General features: G+C 44.6%; 1 protein-coding gene across 1 annotated transcript in view; it reads right to left on the bottom strand.

Annotated features, from left to right (window-relative positions):
* Nucleotides 1–13,196, bottom strand: part of TMEM67 (transmembrane protein 67) — a 2,125,990-nt gene that overhangs the window by 1,569,043 nt on the left and 543,751 nt on the right. The window contains exon 10 of the mRNA XM_069621352.1: nt 1,427–1,513. Within this exon, the coding sequence (XP_069477453.1) occupies nt 1,427–1,513 (87 nt within the window). The remainder of the gene's footprint in view (nt 1–1,426; nt 1,514–13,196) is intronic.

Raw genomic sequence — 13,196 nt, 5'->3', positions numbered from 1 at the left:
ACCCATCCATCCATCTGAGGTGGTGCGCTGCCACTCCCCCATCAGAGAATTGTGGACAAAGTCGAAATGGCTTGGGACTAGGGCTGGGAGAGGGAACTTTGGAGGTGGAAACACTGAAGCACTCTTTGCTGCTACTCTGATGGCTAAGTGACAGTGGCGTTTTCCACATAAAACGACGCCTGAGCACTGCTCCTGTTTACGTAGTAGGGGGAAAAGACCAAATGAACAGATTCAGTTGGATGGAGGTAAAAGGCAGGTGAATGGAAAAGTCAAGGGATGTTTGGACGTGTTCCGGGATGCCTTAAATGTCTCCAAGACTCCAACATAACTAACAGCTTTCAAGTGACAAGAATTATGAAATTCACAGATCGATACAACAGCAAATAGGGCCTGAAAATGAAGAGGCAGCAGAACTGATTGCTTTTCAACTGCCTAGGAAGAGAAAACATCCCAAAGAACGTCTAGATCATTGCTCCAGGCCCTCTTTACCAAAATTACCTCTCAGGCTCTATTCTTTCTGGGTCTGAAAATATAATATCTCTCTCTTACCTGTATGGTCTCAATTTAGCAGCTTGCAACAAACCTGATCAAACCCCCACCCCCTTCACAAGGAAATGGTTCATGATTTAACATTGTACTCTAAACTGTTTCAGAGGCCATCTGGAAAAATGTATTCTGTCCAGCTCATAGTCCAGACAACATTTCCACTGGCTGCTGAAAGGATCTACTCTAGCCCTTAGATCTTCAACTTCAGTAATAGAGTCAGACTTCCTCACATGTTTCGACTCAGTTACATGTTTCAATGATCACGGGGTTGGCTTCTACACTCAGATCAAGAGATTGAGGAACAAAGGCAAAGCAAGATACGGAGTCTTCTCCTGCTAAACTAACTGGCAGACGCTTATTTGGTCCTACTCTAAACCAGTTCTCCATGAATTCGGTAAGGATGGCAAGGGGCTTAATTTCTTAGTGCATACACTTGCTCATCTACAGTCTAGACTCCTGAATACCCATTTGCTATACCTTACTCTCGATAGTAATGGATAGCTCTTCCAGGAAAAAGCGGGTCATTTTAACAATGAAACAGTTGTAAAAAAATAAATTAAAAAAAACACAAACTTCAAACATTTGTAGCACTGTGTCGTCCACTGTGGAGTTACCGATAAATGGTTGATTTAAGCTGGCTAACATTTTCTTCCAGTAGATCCACTCAACATATGTATTTCTTAAATAATTAACCTCCTTTACTATTAATTACATTTTTGTTGCACTTATATTTCATGTTATATTTTTTAATCCATAAAACTAATCCTTTTGCTGGGAGACATTTACATTTTCAAGTTAACCACCTAAACAAAATGTGAAAAACTACAATTTACCTTAAACTCAAACAGAGTCAATACAGAAAGTATGGAAATGTTTTTACCTGTAGAACGCCTTTCTCCAAATTTTGCCATTTTAGAAAATTGCCCCTTACATCATAGAGAGCTGCCACAAACTGAAGTTGTGTGTCCTGATAAAAAAGGAGAGAAGTAATTTAACAATGTCCATGGTTGATACATTAACCCAAGTGCTACTTAAAATAGGAACTAAAAAGATATGTCAGGATCTCACAGATAATCTTCAACACACACACAAATAGAAAATCACTATTTTATTTATCCACGTTTTCGAGCATGTTACATTGCAAGTGCATGGAGGGCTTCAGAAGGGCACTTTTGGGTCATTCAAAGTTAAGCCAAAGAGCCTATTTCTAGATACTGATAAGACAAGATGGTGGAGTGAGCGGAGGGGGCAGGTAGGGAGAGAATGTAGTCATGGCACATTTACAATTAAACCAAAGGGTTGCATTCCTGATCCTATCTGGAGAGAATAGTAAATGGTTGCCGAATTGGCAGGTATAGAGAGAAGGAGATAGAGCAACACAGGTCAACCCAAGGACTGCACTGCAGATCTTATCAAGAGAGCAAGGAGGGAGGTTGTCAGCAACGACAGGTAGGGATGGTAGGAAGTGACCCATTTAAGATCCTGATAAATGAGACTAGAGGGTCTCTCAGAGTTACCTAGGTAACAAGTGCTATGTACCTCAGCCAAAGTACAACATAATAAGAGGGGAATGCACAAGAGAAATCGGGCAAAGAGAAATTAATTGACGTAACACATAATAAAACATTTGTACATGACAGAGTATAATGTGGTGGCTTGAAAGTGCAGATGAGTGCATTAGAAGGAGAAAAGGTAATACAGTCAATTGGAATGGTGGCGGGGGCATAATACAGTGAAGCGGTATACGCCACAATCTCCTGCTACAGTTCAGTGTAAGAGTGAGTCGGGCGTCTAATTTGAAATTGGACACACGTTGTGCCTATAGTTGTGGGTAAGGGCATGGAAACTTATGTGAAGAACAATATGTGGACCTCACGGAGTGTGCACCATTATGCGGTATTGTGGCCACCATACTACACACCCTGTTGACTTCTAGACCAAGCCAAGGGTGTCCTTTGCCATGACCCTTGGACCACCCACCCTTGGTTACCCCAGGAAAGTCCATCTTTGAGCAGGGATCAGTCATGTGTGTCTGGATGGGCCAGTCCTGATCATACAGCATGGTCACCATGGAATCTGGAGACATTCATGCAAGCTAATACGAGTTCTGACCCTCTCCTGTTGGAGCAAGTGAACAAAGGAACATCTTCCATGTTCTAGCAGTTTAAGCACGCTATTAACAGGGTTGTGGCCACCTCACCTGACCCCAGATGGGGTACTTCTTCAATATATGAATGTGTGGAAATATGGTATTCTATGGTTCTGTACAATAGTGCATAAATAGGGACTTGCTCCAAAACACTTTTTATGCCACATAGTATGACAATTACATTGTAGAGAATCTAGTTAAAAGTTCCCGAAACATTTACAGAATGACTAAGTCCCCTTGTCAGTGTTTACTTTTGTTATGGATGGCACACATTAACACTTAATCACAATCAATGTACATGAAATGGAAGGCAGAAGAGACAGAGCAGTAGGTTGGGAAGGACCATAGCAATTGAACTGGCAATAACTCTTTACAGGTATTTGGTCAAGATGAAAAGTATCAATAATATCAAGGGGGTGATGCTAAAAATAATAGATAGCTTTAAAATAAATGTATATTTCTCTCTCAGCCGACATAAGACCTTTAAGGATGCATGTTGTTATAACGCACACATGTAACAAACACAAATCTGCACCTCCAGTAGCCAAATAATTGCAGACAAGTTCAGCTCATCATACAGGTTCCCCATAATATGAAATATATGGGAGTTCCAATCCTATTAAAGACGTGGAGGAGAGCATTATACTTCAATTACTTTACTGAAACTTTCAGCAAATCGAATTTAATGAGACATTGCCCAGAAAGATGTTCCCTTTAATGTAGTTTCACATACCTTTGTTACACAGTAACAATAAAAAATCTGAGTCTCATCAGATCTAGGGCACCTGGCTTCATGGACAAAATTACTGGATTTTACTGCTGCTTTTTATGGTGTGCCAGCTACCCATACCTCCTATTTTGTTCCCCCTTCACGCAACCCCTATTCTACTGTTCCCATGTCCAGCTTCCTCTCCCCCAAAAGCTACTACAGTAAAACTGTGGCAAGATGGCACTCTGGCCCCTGTGGTCAGTCAGCTGGGTTCAGATTCTTGCTCATCATCGACTCCTGTGATTCTATTACCTGTCTTATGACTCCAAGCCCATGACTTCACTTCCTCTTCTACCCACTTCCCATTTCTTAGATGTTACTAGTCCTGAAAGATAGAAAAGGGGAAACACCTTGCAATATGCCAGGCAGAGAGAAAAATACAAACTTGAAACAGAACCAATGAAATGAACAGCGAATCCCCAGGTACGTGGTCAGTTGATGATACAGCTTAGGGGCACTACACAGGATGTCTTAGGTTTAGCACCAAAGAAGAGGAGTGCAGGAAAATCACAAGACCGATAGGGAGCAACGTCAAACTAAGCGACAGTCGAAACATCAGAACCCAACATAGCAGTCATGTCACAAGAGTACAAAGAAGGGTTGTATAATACTTGTATCTGTATCTTTAAAAGAATTAGAAGGAACAAGTTATGTACCTGTAACTCTTGTTTTCCAGCATGGGTTTTGCATGGATTGTGTAATTAATCAGGAATAAGACTCGGACACAGAGGTATTGTGATGATTGCTATAGGCCTTTGCTAGAGTAAATGAAAGGTTGGAAAAAGACCTATCTCGCCGTATCACTAGGATGGGTTTCCCTGCCTCAACGAAACAAAAGGATGGCAGTGTCAGTATGTCCAAAAATAAAGAGTTCTCCGTCCTCTGTCCAAAATCCTATCCTGACCCTTACATGCTAAACTCAAAGAAATGTGTAAGGGATAAAGTCTCTCAACTGGCCATTTATAGCTTTTCCAGTGTTCCAACTCAAAGGTACAAAAAGGGTGCACAAAAACAAATGTTCAAAGTTCCCCAATCCTCAGCAAGGAGTTTCCTTCCCCCTGAGTTTCTCCCCTCCTTGTCTGCTCACTCATGATTTCTTGGGAAGTGTTCCTCCTCTAAACTCAGCTCTTTGCAGCTTATAAACAAAAATAAAAGGGGTATGTTTCTTCCCTTTATTTTATGTCCTCAATATGCCATTCTCTCGTCCAGGGGGTGTGATTCCCTTTCCCCTTGGACTGTACACATTCTAGAGGTTGATTCCCACACTATTAGCCATTCGGCTACAGGCCCCAGATTTGTAATCAATTCACCAGGTGTATTCCCCCTTGCCAACATGTTGCTCTTATTGTTCCTTTTCTCTCAAAATGTAACTTTCCAAACCCAGGGGGGTGGGGAGGGGGGTCCAGTCCTCTTCCTTGGACTTCACACACTTGTGGGGTTTCTTTTCCTTAGCTCTCCAACCATGGAACTGTTAGGGAGAATTCTCAGAAATGTGCCAATTCCTCTCTACCTTAGAGACCCCCAGTACCTTTGCTGGATTTTGAGGACTTGAATGTTTAACCTAGAGAGAGCAAGAGCCTTTTTCCCCACTCTCTCGTGTATTTGAATGTGATTTGGAACACTGTTTCCTTTGGTTGTGGAGGCTGACAAACTCCATAGGCATCATCTTTTACATTGTGTCACACAGCACCTTCAGCGCAGTGGCAAAGGGAAGTCTTTCAGATTTCCTAAGGTTTAAATACCTTCTCTTAGATAAACTACTGTTTCCAAGAGCAGTAAAGTGAAATTGACTTTACTTACATTTGTAACTTTCTAGACCCAGCACACCCTATTTTACAATAGGGTGCTGGAGGGGTTACTTAGTATCCCCTTTGTCTAGCTTCTCATGTAACATTTTTATGTTACCCTTTCCTCGAGGAATGGCTGGTGGCAGTCGTTTACTTTTAACTACCGTGATGTGCATTTACTGCGAGCTGCTTTCGCAGCAAAGCAAAGCACCCAGGGGTGCCATTTTTGTCAAAATTGCCCGGTCGTCTTTTTTCGCAATTTCTTTGTGGAAAGGTCCTTCTTGAGATTTAAATTGAAAAGAAAAATCGTGCAACCAAATATTAAGCTTTTCCCTGGCGACAGTACTTAAATTAAATGTTTATTTATTTGTTTAAATGTTGTCTGCATGAGTAATCCTCATATCCATGAGTGGCTGCTACACAGAAACAATTTAAGACTGAAATGATGTGAGATATATATTTGTACTCCAATGCGACAACCTTATGAGTTAAATTAAGTTCGGTGAGTATTCAAATATAGTAAAATATAGTAAAGAACAAGTTAAAAAAATAATAATTTTCACAATCCAATGCTGCTTTTCTGTTATATTGTTTATTGCAAATTCCACATGTTATCATCACATGTGTGAATCCTTCATCCAGAAGTTCATTTCACACTTGTTCACTTTGTAAACCAAAATAACTTTTCAATTTCCATCATCTATTTTTCACTCTCAATTTCCAATGTCTATTTCGCACTCTCATTTCCAATGTCTATTTCGCACTCTCCTCTCAATTCCCAATGTCTATTTCACACTCTCTACACGTGTTTCCCCATCGCTATTTGCAATGGTTCTTCAGGAGTGTAGATTCTAATCAGGTTAACTTTTGAATGGAAAGAATATAAAAAAAGAAAAAAACAATATCACCTTTGTGTTTTACAAATTAGTTTGCTTCATATTATAATGGATATACAGTGCTTACATTACTCACCTAAATAAATCCTTCAAAAATACCTTTTTAGAGGTACTTTCACTTGTCCCAAATTTGTTGTATAAATCAATCTTTATTTCTATTGACTGTTCAATTTTGTATAGTATTTTATCTTGATCAGCTCACTGCTGCTGACTTCTTTCGAATTCTGTAGAGACAGAGAAGGCTTAACTAAATTATTTAAGTTTAACTAACTAATTTTCTATTTAAAAATATGGCTTTGGAGTCTAGTTTAATAACCACCAAATAGGGCTAAATGTTCTCCCCTGGGTTTCCTTTGGATTTCTCTGGTTTTAAAAAAGAATGATGTGCTCTCTATTCCTATGTTGTGTTGAATACTCGTGTAGAGTTGGACTACATCCATAGTGACAAATAAATAGTTTTCTTCCCATGGAATCTGATTGACCTGTTGGATAATATGTTTTGAATCTTTCACAAGATTAGTGGCGATGACGTCATCACGCAGCGCGCCATTCCTGCTTTCTTAGGATGGCTTCTTTATTTCCTCCTCTTGGTGGTAGAGAGATTTTCTCGTTAATGAGGAAGAAGATTTTGTTTAGGATTAAGAAATACATCATATCAAGGATAAATTAGGAATTCCATAACGGACTAATGAGTAAAGACAGAAAAAAGCAAATCAAAATGGCCGCCGCAGCGCGAGGAACGCAACGTCATCACGTTGCGGGCAGCAACGTGGCGCGCGGCGTGATGACGTTGTTGCGACCCGCGCATTTAGTATAAATTGAAAACAAAAACCACAGAGTAGCTGCGAAAGCCATCAGCAGCACTTTGTTGAGCGACCAGGACCAGGAAGGACGTGTTTTTGATGAGAAATCCAAAGGAAACCCAGGTGAGAACATTTAGCCCTATTTGGTGGTTATTAAACTAGACTCCAAAGCCATATTTTTAAATAGAAAATTAGTAAGTTAAACTTAGATAATTTAGTTAAGCCTGCTCGGTCTCTACAGAATTCGAAAGAAGTCAGCAGCAGTGAGCTGATCAAGATAAAATACTATACAAATTGAACAGTCAATAGAAATAAAGATTGATTTATACAACAAATTTGGGACAAGTGAAAGTACATCTAAAAAGGTATTTTTGAAGGATTTATTTAGGTGAGTAATGTAAGCGCTGTATATCCATTATGATATGAAGCAAACTAATTTGTAAAACACAAAGGTGATATTGTTTTTTTCTTTTTTTTATACTCTTTCCATTCAAAAGTAAACCTGATTAGAATCTACTCTCCTGAAGAACCATTGGAAAGAGCGATGGGGAAACACGTGTAGAGAGTGCGAAATGGACATTGGAAATGAGAGTGCGAAATAGACATTGGAAATTGAGAGTGAAAAATAGATAATGGAAATTGAAAAGTTATTTTGGTTTACAAAGTGAACAAGTGTGAAATTAACTTCTGGATAAAGGATTCACACGTGATGAAAACATGTGGAATTTGCAATAAACAATATAACAGAAGAGCAGCATTGGATTGTGAAAATTATTATTTTTTGAACTTGTTCTTTACTATATTTTACTATATTTGAATACTCACCAAGCTTAATTTAACTCATAAGGTTGTTGCATTGGAGTACAAATATATATCTCACATCATTTCAGTCTTCTTGAGATTTACTCTGCGCGCCAAACCAGGTTTGGTCCCTTTGTTCATTTTTCCTTTGGCGGGATTCACAAGTGAAGCCTGCCTCTGGTGCCAGGATGTCTGGTGGGGGCAGGAAGCAATGGAGGTGCCCGAAACTCCCTGTGCTTAATCTCCTAGGAGACAGGAATGCAATCTTAGGTGATTGGCCGGCTGGCTGTCCGGCAAGGACAACCACCCTGCTGGGTGACTGACAGCTAAGCTGGAATGAATGGGAGAAACCTGCATAAAAGGCAAGGCTTTTCGGCTTGTAAGGCAGAGTAGACCAATGGACGAAAGAATCCGAAGAAGAACTTTAAGAGGATGCCTGCTGCAACTCCTGGACCGTTGGTTTGCCCGGTGAAGCCCTGCTGCTGTGCTGAAACTCCAAATTCGTATCGACAGAAAAGCCCCTGCAAGGACGACTTCTCCTTTTGAGTTGGTGGGACCAATCAACTCCAAAGTAAGCCACCTGGACATCCTCTCTAAGCGGGTTGAAATTCCAATGCAGTTGCTGCTGGAACCGAATAGCCAGGGAGAGGAACACCAGATTGTGTGCGTTGCTTTTAAGCTGGCCAAATGCTCCAGGAAGATCCTCCAGACTCTGAGGAAGCAGGACTGATCGAGCCTGAGCACCCTCAGACTGCAGGACCCCAGATGCAAGGAAAGCCCATATCGACAGCCAGGAACCGCAGTGTTGCTATTTGTGGTAGACGCGAGGAGCTAAAACACTGAAGTGCCAATTGTTTGAAGATTGCGTTTGCGGTCGGTGACCGTCCCATTGCAGTGGGCCCAGGAACACCAGGATCTGCAGAGCTGCACAGGAACAGAAGTAATCTGCTGCACTCTTCTTTAATCTATAGGTACTGTAAAGTGTGAGTGAACTTACCTCGTTTTGTGCCTCCTTGTTGGAGACTTGTCTTGGTTGCTCCTGCAGCTTCTTCACCTCACAAGTCTAATCAGCTTGTGGCCGTACTCTGAATTTCTTATTATTCTACAAAGACTTCTAAAAAATTGTGCAAAGACGGTTACTTACCCGCAAGAAGTGCTTCAGTTCACCTTGACTTTTGCTAACTTAACATTGGCTGGTCTGGCTACCTGAATGGCGCTTCTCTCTTCTGCTCATGTGTTTTGGCTTCCTTCCAGGAAAGGGTTAACTAACTTGGCATTGAGGGTGACCAAAAGTACTTACCTGCTTCAGAATATTTGTGTGATCTCTTGTTTTATTCTGATAACCTTTTTCCTTTGACATACTGTTAGGGAGAATTCTCCGTTAAGGCTAATTTCCCAAACCTAGTGAGTCCAGGTAAGAAAGTCAGAGAAACTTCAAGGAGGTCGATACATAGGCTCAAACAGAGCCCCCATCAGTTTGTACAGAACCATGTTCAACTCCCACGCCGGGGCAGGAATGTTCTGAAGAGGCCTTTGAGGAACTCCTTCACAAGCCTGTAAGACCACAGGGAGGGCTTGCCATGAGTTCAGGTATACCGGAATATTGCGGCTGATGCCTGGGCAAGGCCAGCCTTAGCCAGCGAGAGCAGGTAAGGCAGAAGGTGGGGCGCTGTGATGTGCTGTGGAAAGAAAGTCTGACTGGCACCACACTGTAAAACACTTCCACTTGTTTTTGCAGAATGCAAGTGTAGACTGATCCAACAGTGGTGAGAAATGCCCAAATTCTAAGGCTGCATGAGCCTGGCCGACAGGCTCAGTGACGCTTGGTCATGGTGCAGGATTGCCCATCCTTCATTGGATAGCAGATCCAGACAAGGTGACCGCTTGATGCCCCGGAACCGCCAACAGGTGAAGCAGGTCCGGTACCAGATTTGTCTGGGCCACGCGGGTGCAATGAGGCATCTTGCAGCGGGATAGTTTGAGTGTGTTGGCGACACGTAGAAGCAGCAGAATTGGTGGGAAAGCGTAAAGGAATAGTGGCTTCCCATTGGAACAAGAAGGCGTCCCCCAGACTCCTTGCCTGAGGAGACGTGCTGGCAAACTGCTGCCACAAACGGGTCGATCTGAGGCTGGCCCCACTTGCTGAGTTAAAAGAGGCTTGAGCTCCCAATCGTGGCAGGACTGCAGCTCCCTGCTGAGAGAGTCGGCAGTGGTGTTTTTAACGCCTGCCAGGTGGAACGGTGCCTCCAGAGAGGACCAGCGACCTCGTCCCGCCCTACCTCTTGATGTAATACATGGTGGCTGTGTTGTCCATGCCACGAAGACGTTGGTCACCTTTCCCGAGAGCTAAGGCTTGAAAGACTTGAGAGCCCAAAACACTGCACACAGTTTCAGGACTTTGACATGCAACGCCTTTTCCTCTGGGAGCCATAGGCCTTTGGTATATAGTTGGCCCATATGGGTGCCCCCAACCTTCCAGTGAGGCAACGGTCGTGACAGTCTCCTGATGTGCAAGGGTCTTGAAGGGAGCGCCCTGTGAGATGGGAGAGCGAATGGACCAGCAGTGCAGGGTTTGGCAGAAAGCTTGATTGAGGGCTATCCTGTCATTCCATGAGCTGGAAATTTGCTTCCACCTGGCGTCCAGGAACTCCTGAAGAGGTCTCATTTGTAGTCTGCAATGAGGGACCCGATGTATGCACCAGGACATCATCCCCAACATGGATCTGATGGACCAGACGGTCACCACTCCAACGGAGGATAGCCTCTGGACTTTTCCCAGCATGGTACGTATCCTTTCCTCCGATGGGGCCGCCAGGTACGAGACTGTTGAGACGGGCCCCCTCGAACAGAGAGTCTTGGGACAGTACCATGCAGGATTTGGAACAGTTTATGGAGAATCCCAGAGAGCTTAGAGCCTGGACCACCTCCGCTGCATGTTGCACCGCTTGGGCATGAAAACGAGACCGGACCAGCCAATCGTCCAGGTAGGTGTAGACATACACTCCCTTCTGATGAAGGAATGCCACCACTGGTGTTAGGCACTTGGTGAACCCCCCCAAGGCTGATTCGTCCCTGGACGAAAAACCTTGGGAACATCCAATGTTTCGCAGCGGGAATATGGAAATATGCATCCTCCAGATCTAGCATCGCCAGGAAATCTCCCTCCTCCAGTTGGCTGTGCACATGCTGCAACAAGACCATCCTGAACTTCTGGGACTTCAGGAATTTGTTGAGACGACGCAAGTCCAGGATGTGCCTCCACCCACCAGACTTCTTACAACCAGAAAGTATCTGGAGTATACTGCATAGCCCCAGAGGTGCAGGCTCTAGTGCCCCTTTTTGCAGCATGGCCTGAACTTCCTTGACGAGTGGGACTCAGCACTGTTCTCGTCTTGGAACTCCAGAGAATGACCCTGCTTGATGACATTGAGCACCCATTTGTTTGTGGAGACGTTGCACCACACGTCGACAAAATGAGATAGCTGGCTTCCCACTGGGGTGCTGAAGTGCAGGGTCAGCGGTGTGGACCTAGTCAGGTTTCCGTCTGCGTCCTGGTGGTTTGCGTACGACCATGCAGCCAACCTCCCCTATAGGTCTGGGAATGGCCTCTATACGCCTCAGTTACGACAATCAATATCGGAACGCGGTGCTTGGCATTCACAAAGGTCGGATTCGAGAACACAGACGGCAGGCAGGGGCACAAAGCCAACAGTAGTACATGGGAAGACTGGACACTACCTGGGTCTGCCATGATCTGCCCGAGCCGAGAACAAAAGAAGGGCCAGCTGTAATGTGAAAGACCCCGAATCCAAAGGGGCAGAGAACAACAACATATTGCACCCCCAGAGTTCAGACCACAGTACTTGGATATTCGCAGACGGAATGGCAACGGGAAGCAAGCTGCGGTTTCGCGCGTACCCCGACGGACAGCTGGCCACCATCGCGTTGAGCCCATAAGCATGAAGGAATTAGATAAGAAGGGTATGGCTCAGGCCCAATGGAAGTGTGTGCAGGGACCCGAAATAAGAGACCTGCCTCTGGAGATGGGCACCCGACCTTATAGGAAAGTCGACTTAAAGGGATTGGCAGCGGATGCGAACTCTGAGCGCATACAAATTGAGCCGGTGCGGGATGAACAAGCGGGTTGGAAACCCCCATGGGAAAATGACCGATTGTCCCCACTGAAGCCCGTCCATGAACGTACATTTTACACTTTAAGCACTACAACGCGACAGATCCTGAGGCAGCACGAACGTGGATGTCCTGCATGCGGTTTCCATCAGAATCCGCCCACTGCACATTTAAAGCTGTACATGAATATACAGCTTCCAGTACGGTCCACCCTTTGTCAGCAGACAGTAGAGCTAAGTGTAGTTCCCTCCAGAGTCCTCCCGCCATACGGTTGAGCAGGAAGCAAAAGCTCAGCTTCCACGGTGGTCCGCTCGTCAAGGTGAACCGCAGGACGTTAGAACACAAGTCCTGCAAGCTAATGAAAGCAAACTCCAGAGAGTGTTGGCCAGCATCCACCTAGGCCTAACTCATACAGATCACCTTGGACACGAGACACACCAACACAGCAGGTGCCATAACATCAGAGCTACACATTAAAACACCCTTTATCGAGACACGCACATTAGCGCGGAATAAAGAAAGGCTAAAACCGAAGAAGCACTCCCGGAGGCGAACAGCCAAGACAATAACACACGACGCTGGCTGTAGCCATTCAGTGCAACCCAGCGCAGCCGTGCCCAGCAGCTGGAGAGCAGCAAGAGTACAGCTGAGCCCCCTGACCTGCTCTATGCCTGTACTCAGAGGTGACTTGTAGAGGCGAGGCACAATCAAACGCTGGGAGCATACCAACAGCTAGGAGCAAGGACTGATTACTATAGCCAGACAGACACTCCCAGAGTAGAGAGGCAACCTAGGAGCGTGGAGTTGGAAAGACACGTTATCAAGTGAGTGCACAGAGGTGGAAGGAACATTGACACGGGAGGGGCGGATAGTGCTAGCCCGCCAGGCTTTCGGCATGAACACAACAAGCAGCGATCGGAAGTTCAACCTCTGCATAAAGGAGACGGCTGATGGTCGCGCCGGCCAGAGGATACGACCTCAGAGGGTGGAACTGGGACACTTGGTGAGAAAGAGCAGCAGAGAGGCCATTTGGGTTCAAAATAGGCAGAGGACACCGGAAGAGAACCGTCCCCAACAGGTCATTATCTGAGAGAAGACCTGCAAGTACTGCACGGCCAGACAGACCCGAGGCAATAAGAAAAGAGAGCAGTCATGTCTCCCAAAGTGCAGAAAGGTAAAATCCGACACCCCACATTGGACACCTTCACCAAGTCTGCAAATCCAGTGGAAAAGGAGGGCTCAGGCAACCCCCCCCCACCCCCAACCCCGCAGGAAGAACTGACCCACAACAAGGGTAACAGACAAGTACTGGAT

This window comes from Ambystoma mexicanum, chromosome 5q, assembly GCF_040938575.1.
Source record: "Ambystoma mexicanum isolate Mex_15411 chromosome 5q, UKY_AmexF1_1, whole genome shotgun sequence".
Taxonomy (NCBI): domain Eukaryota; kingdom Metazoa; phylum Chordata; class Amphibia; order Caudata; family Ambystomatidae; genus Ambystoma; species Ambystoma mexicanum.
This window is presented reverse-complemented; position numbering and strand designations above follow the sequence as displayed.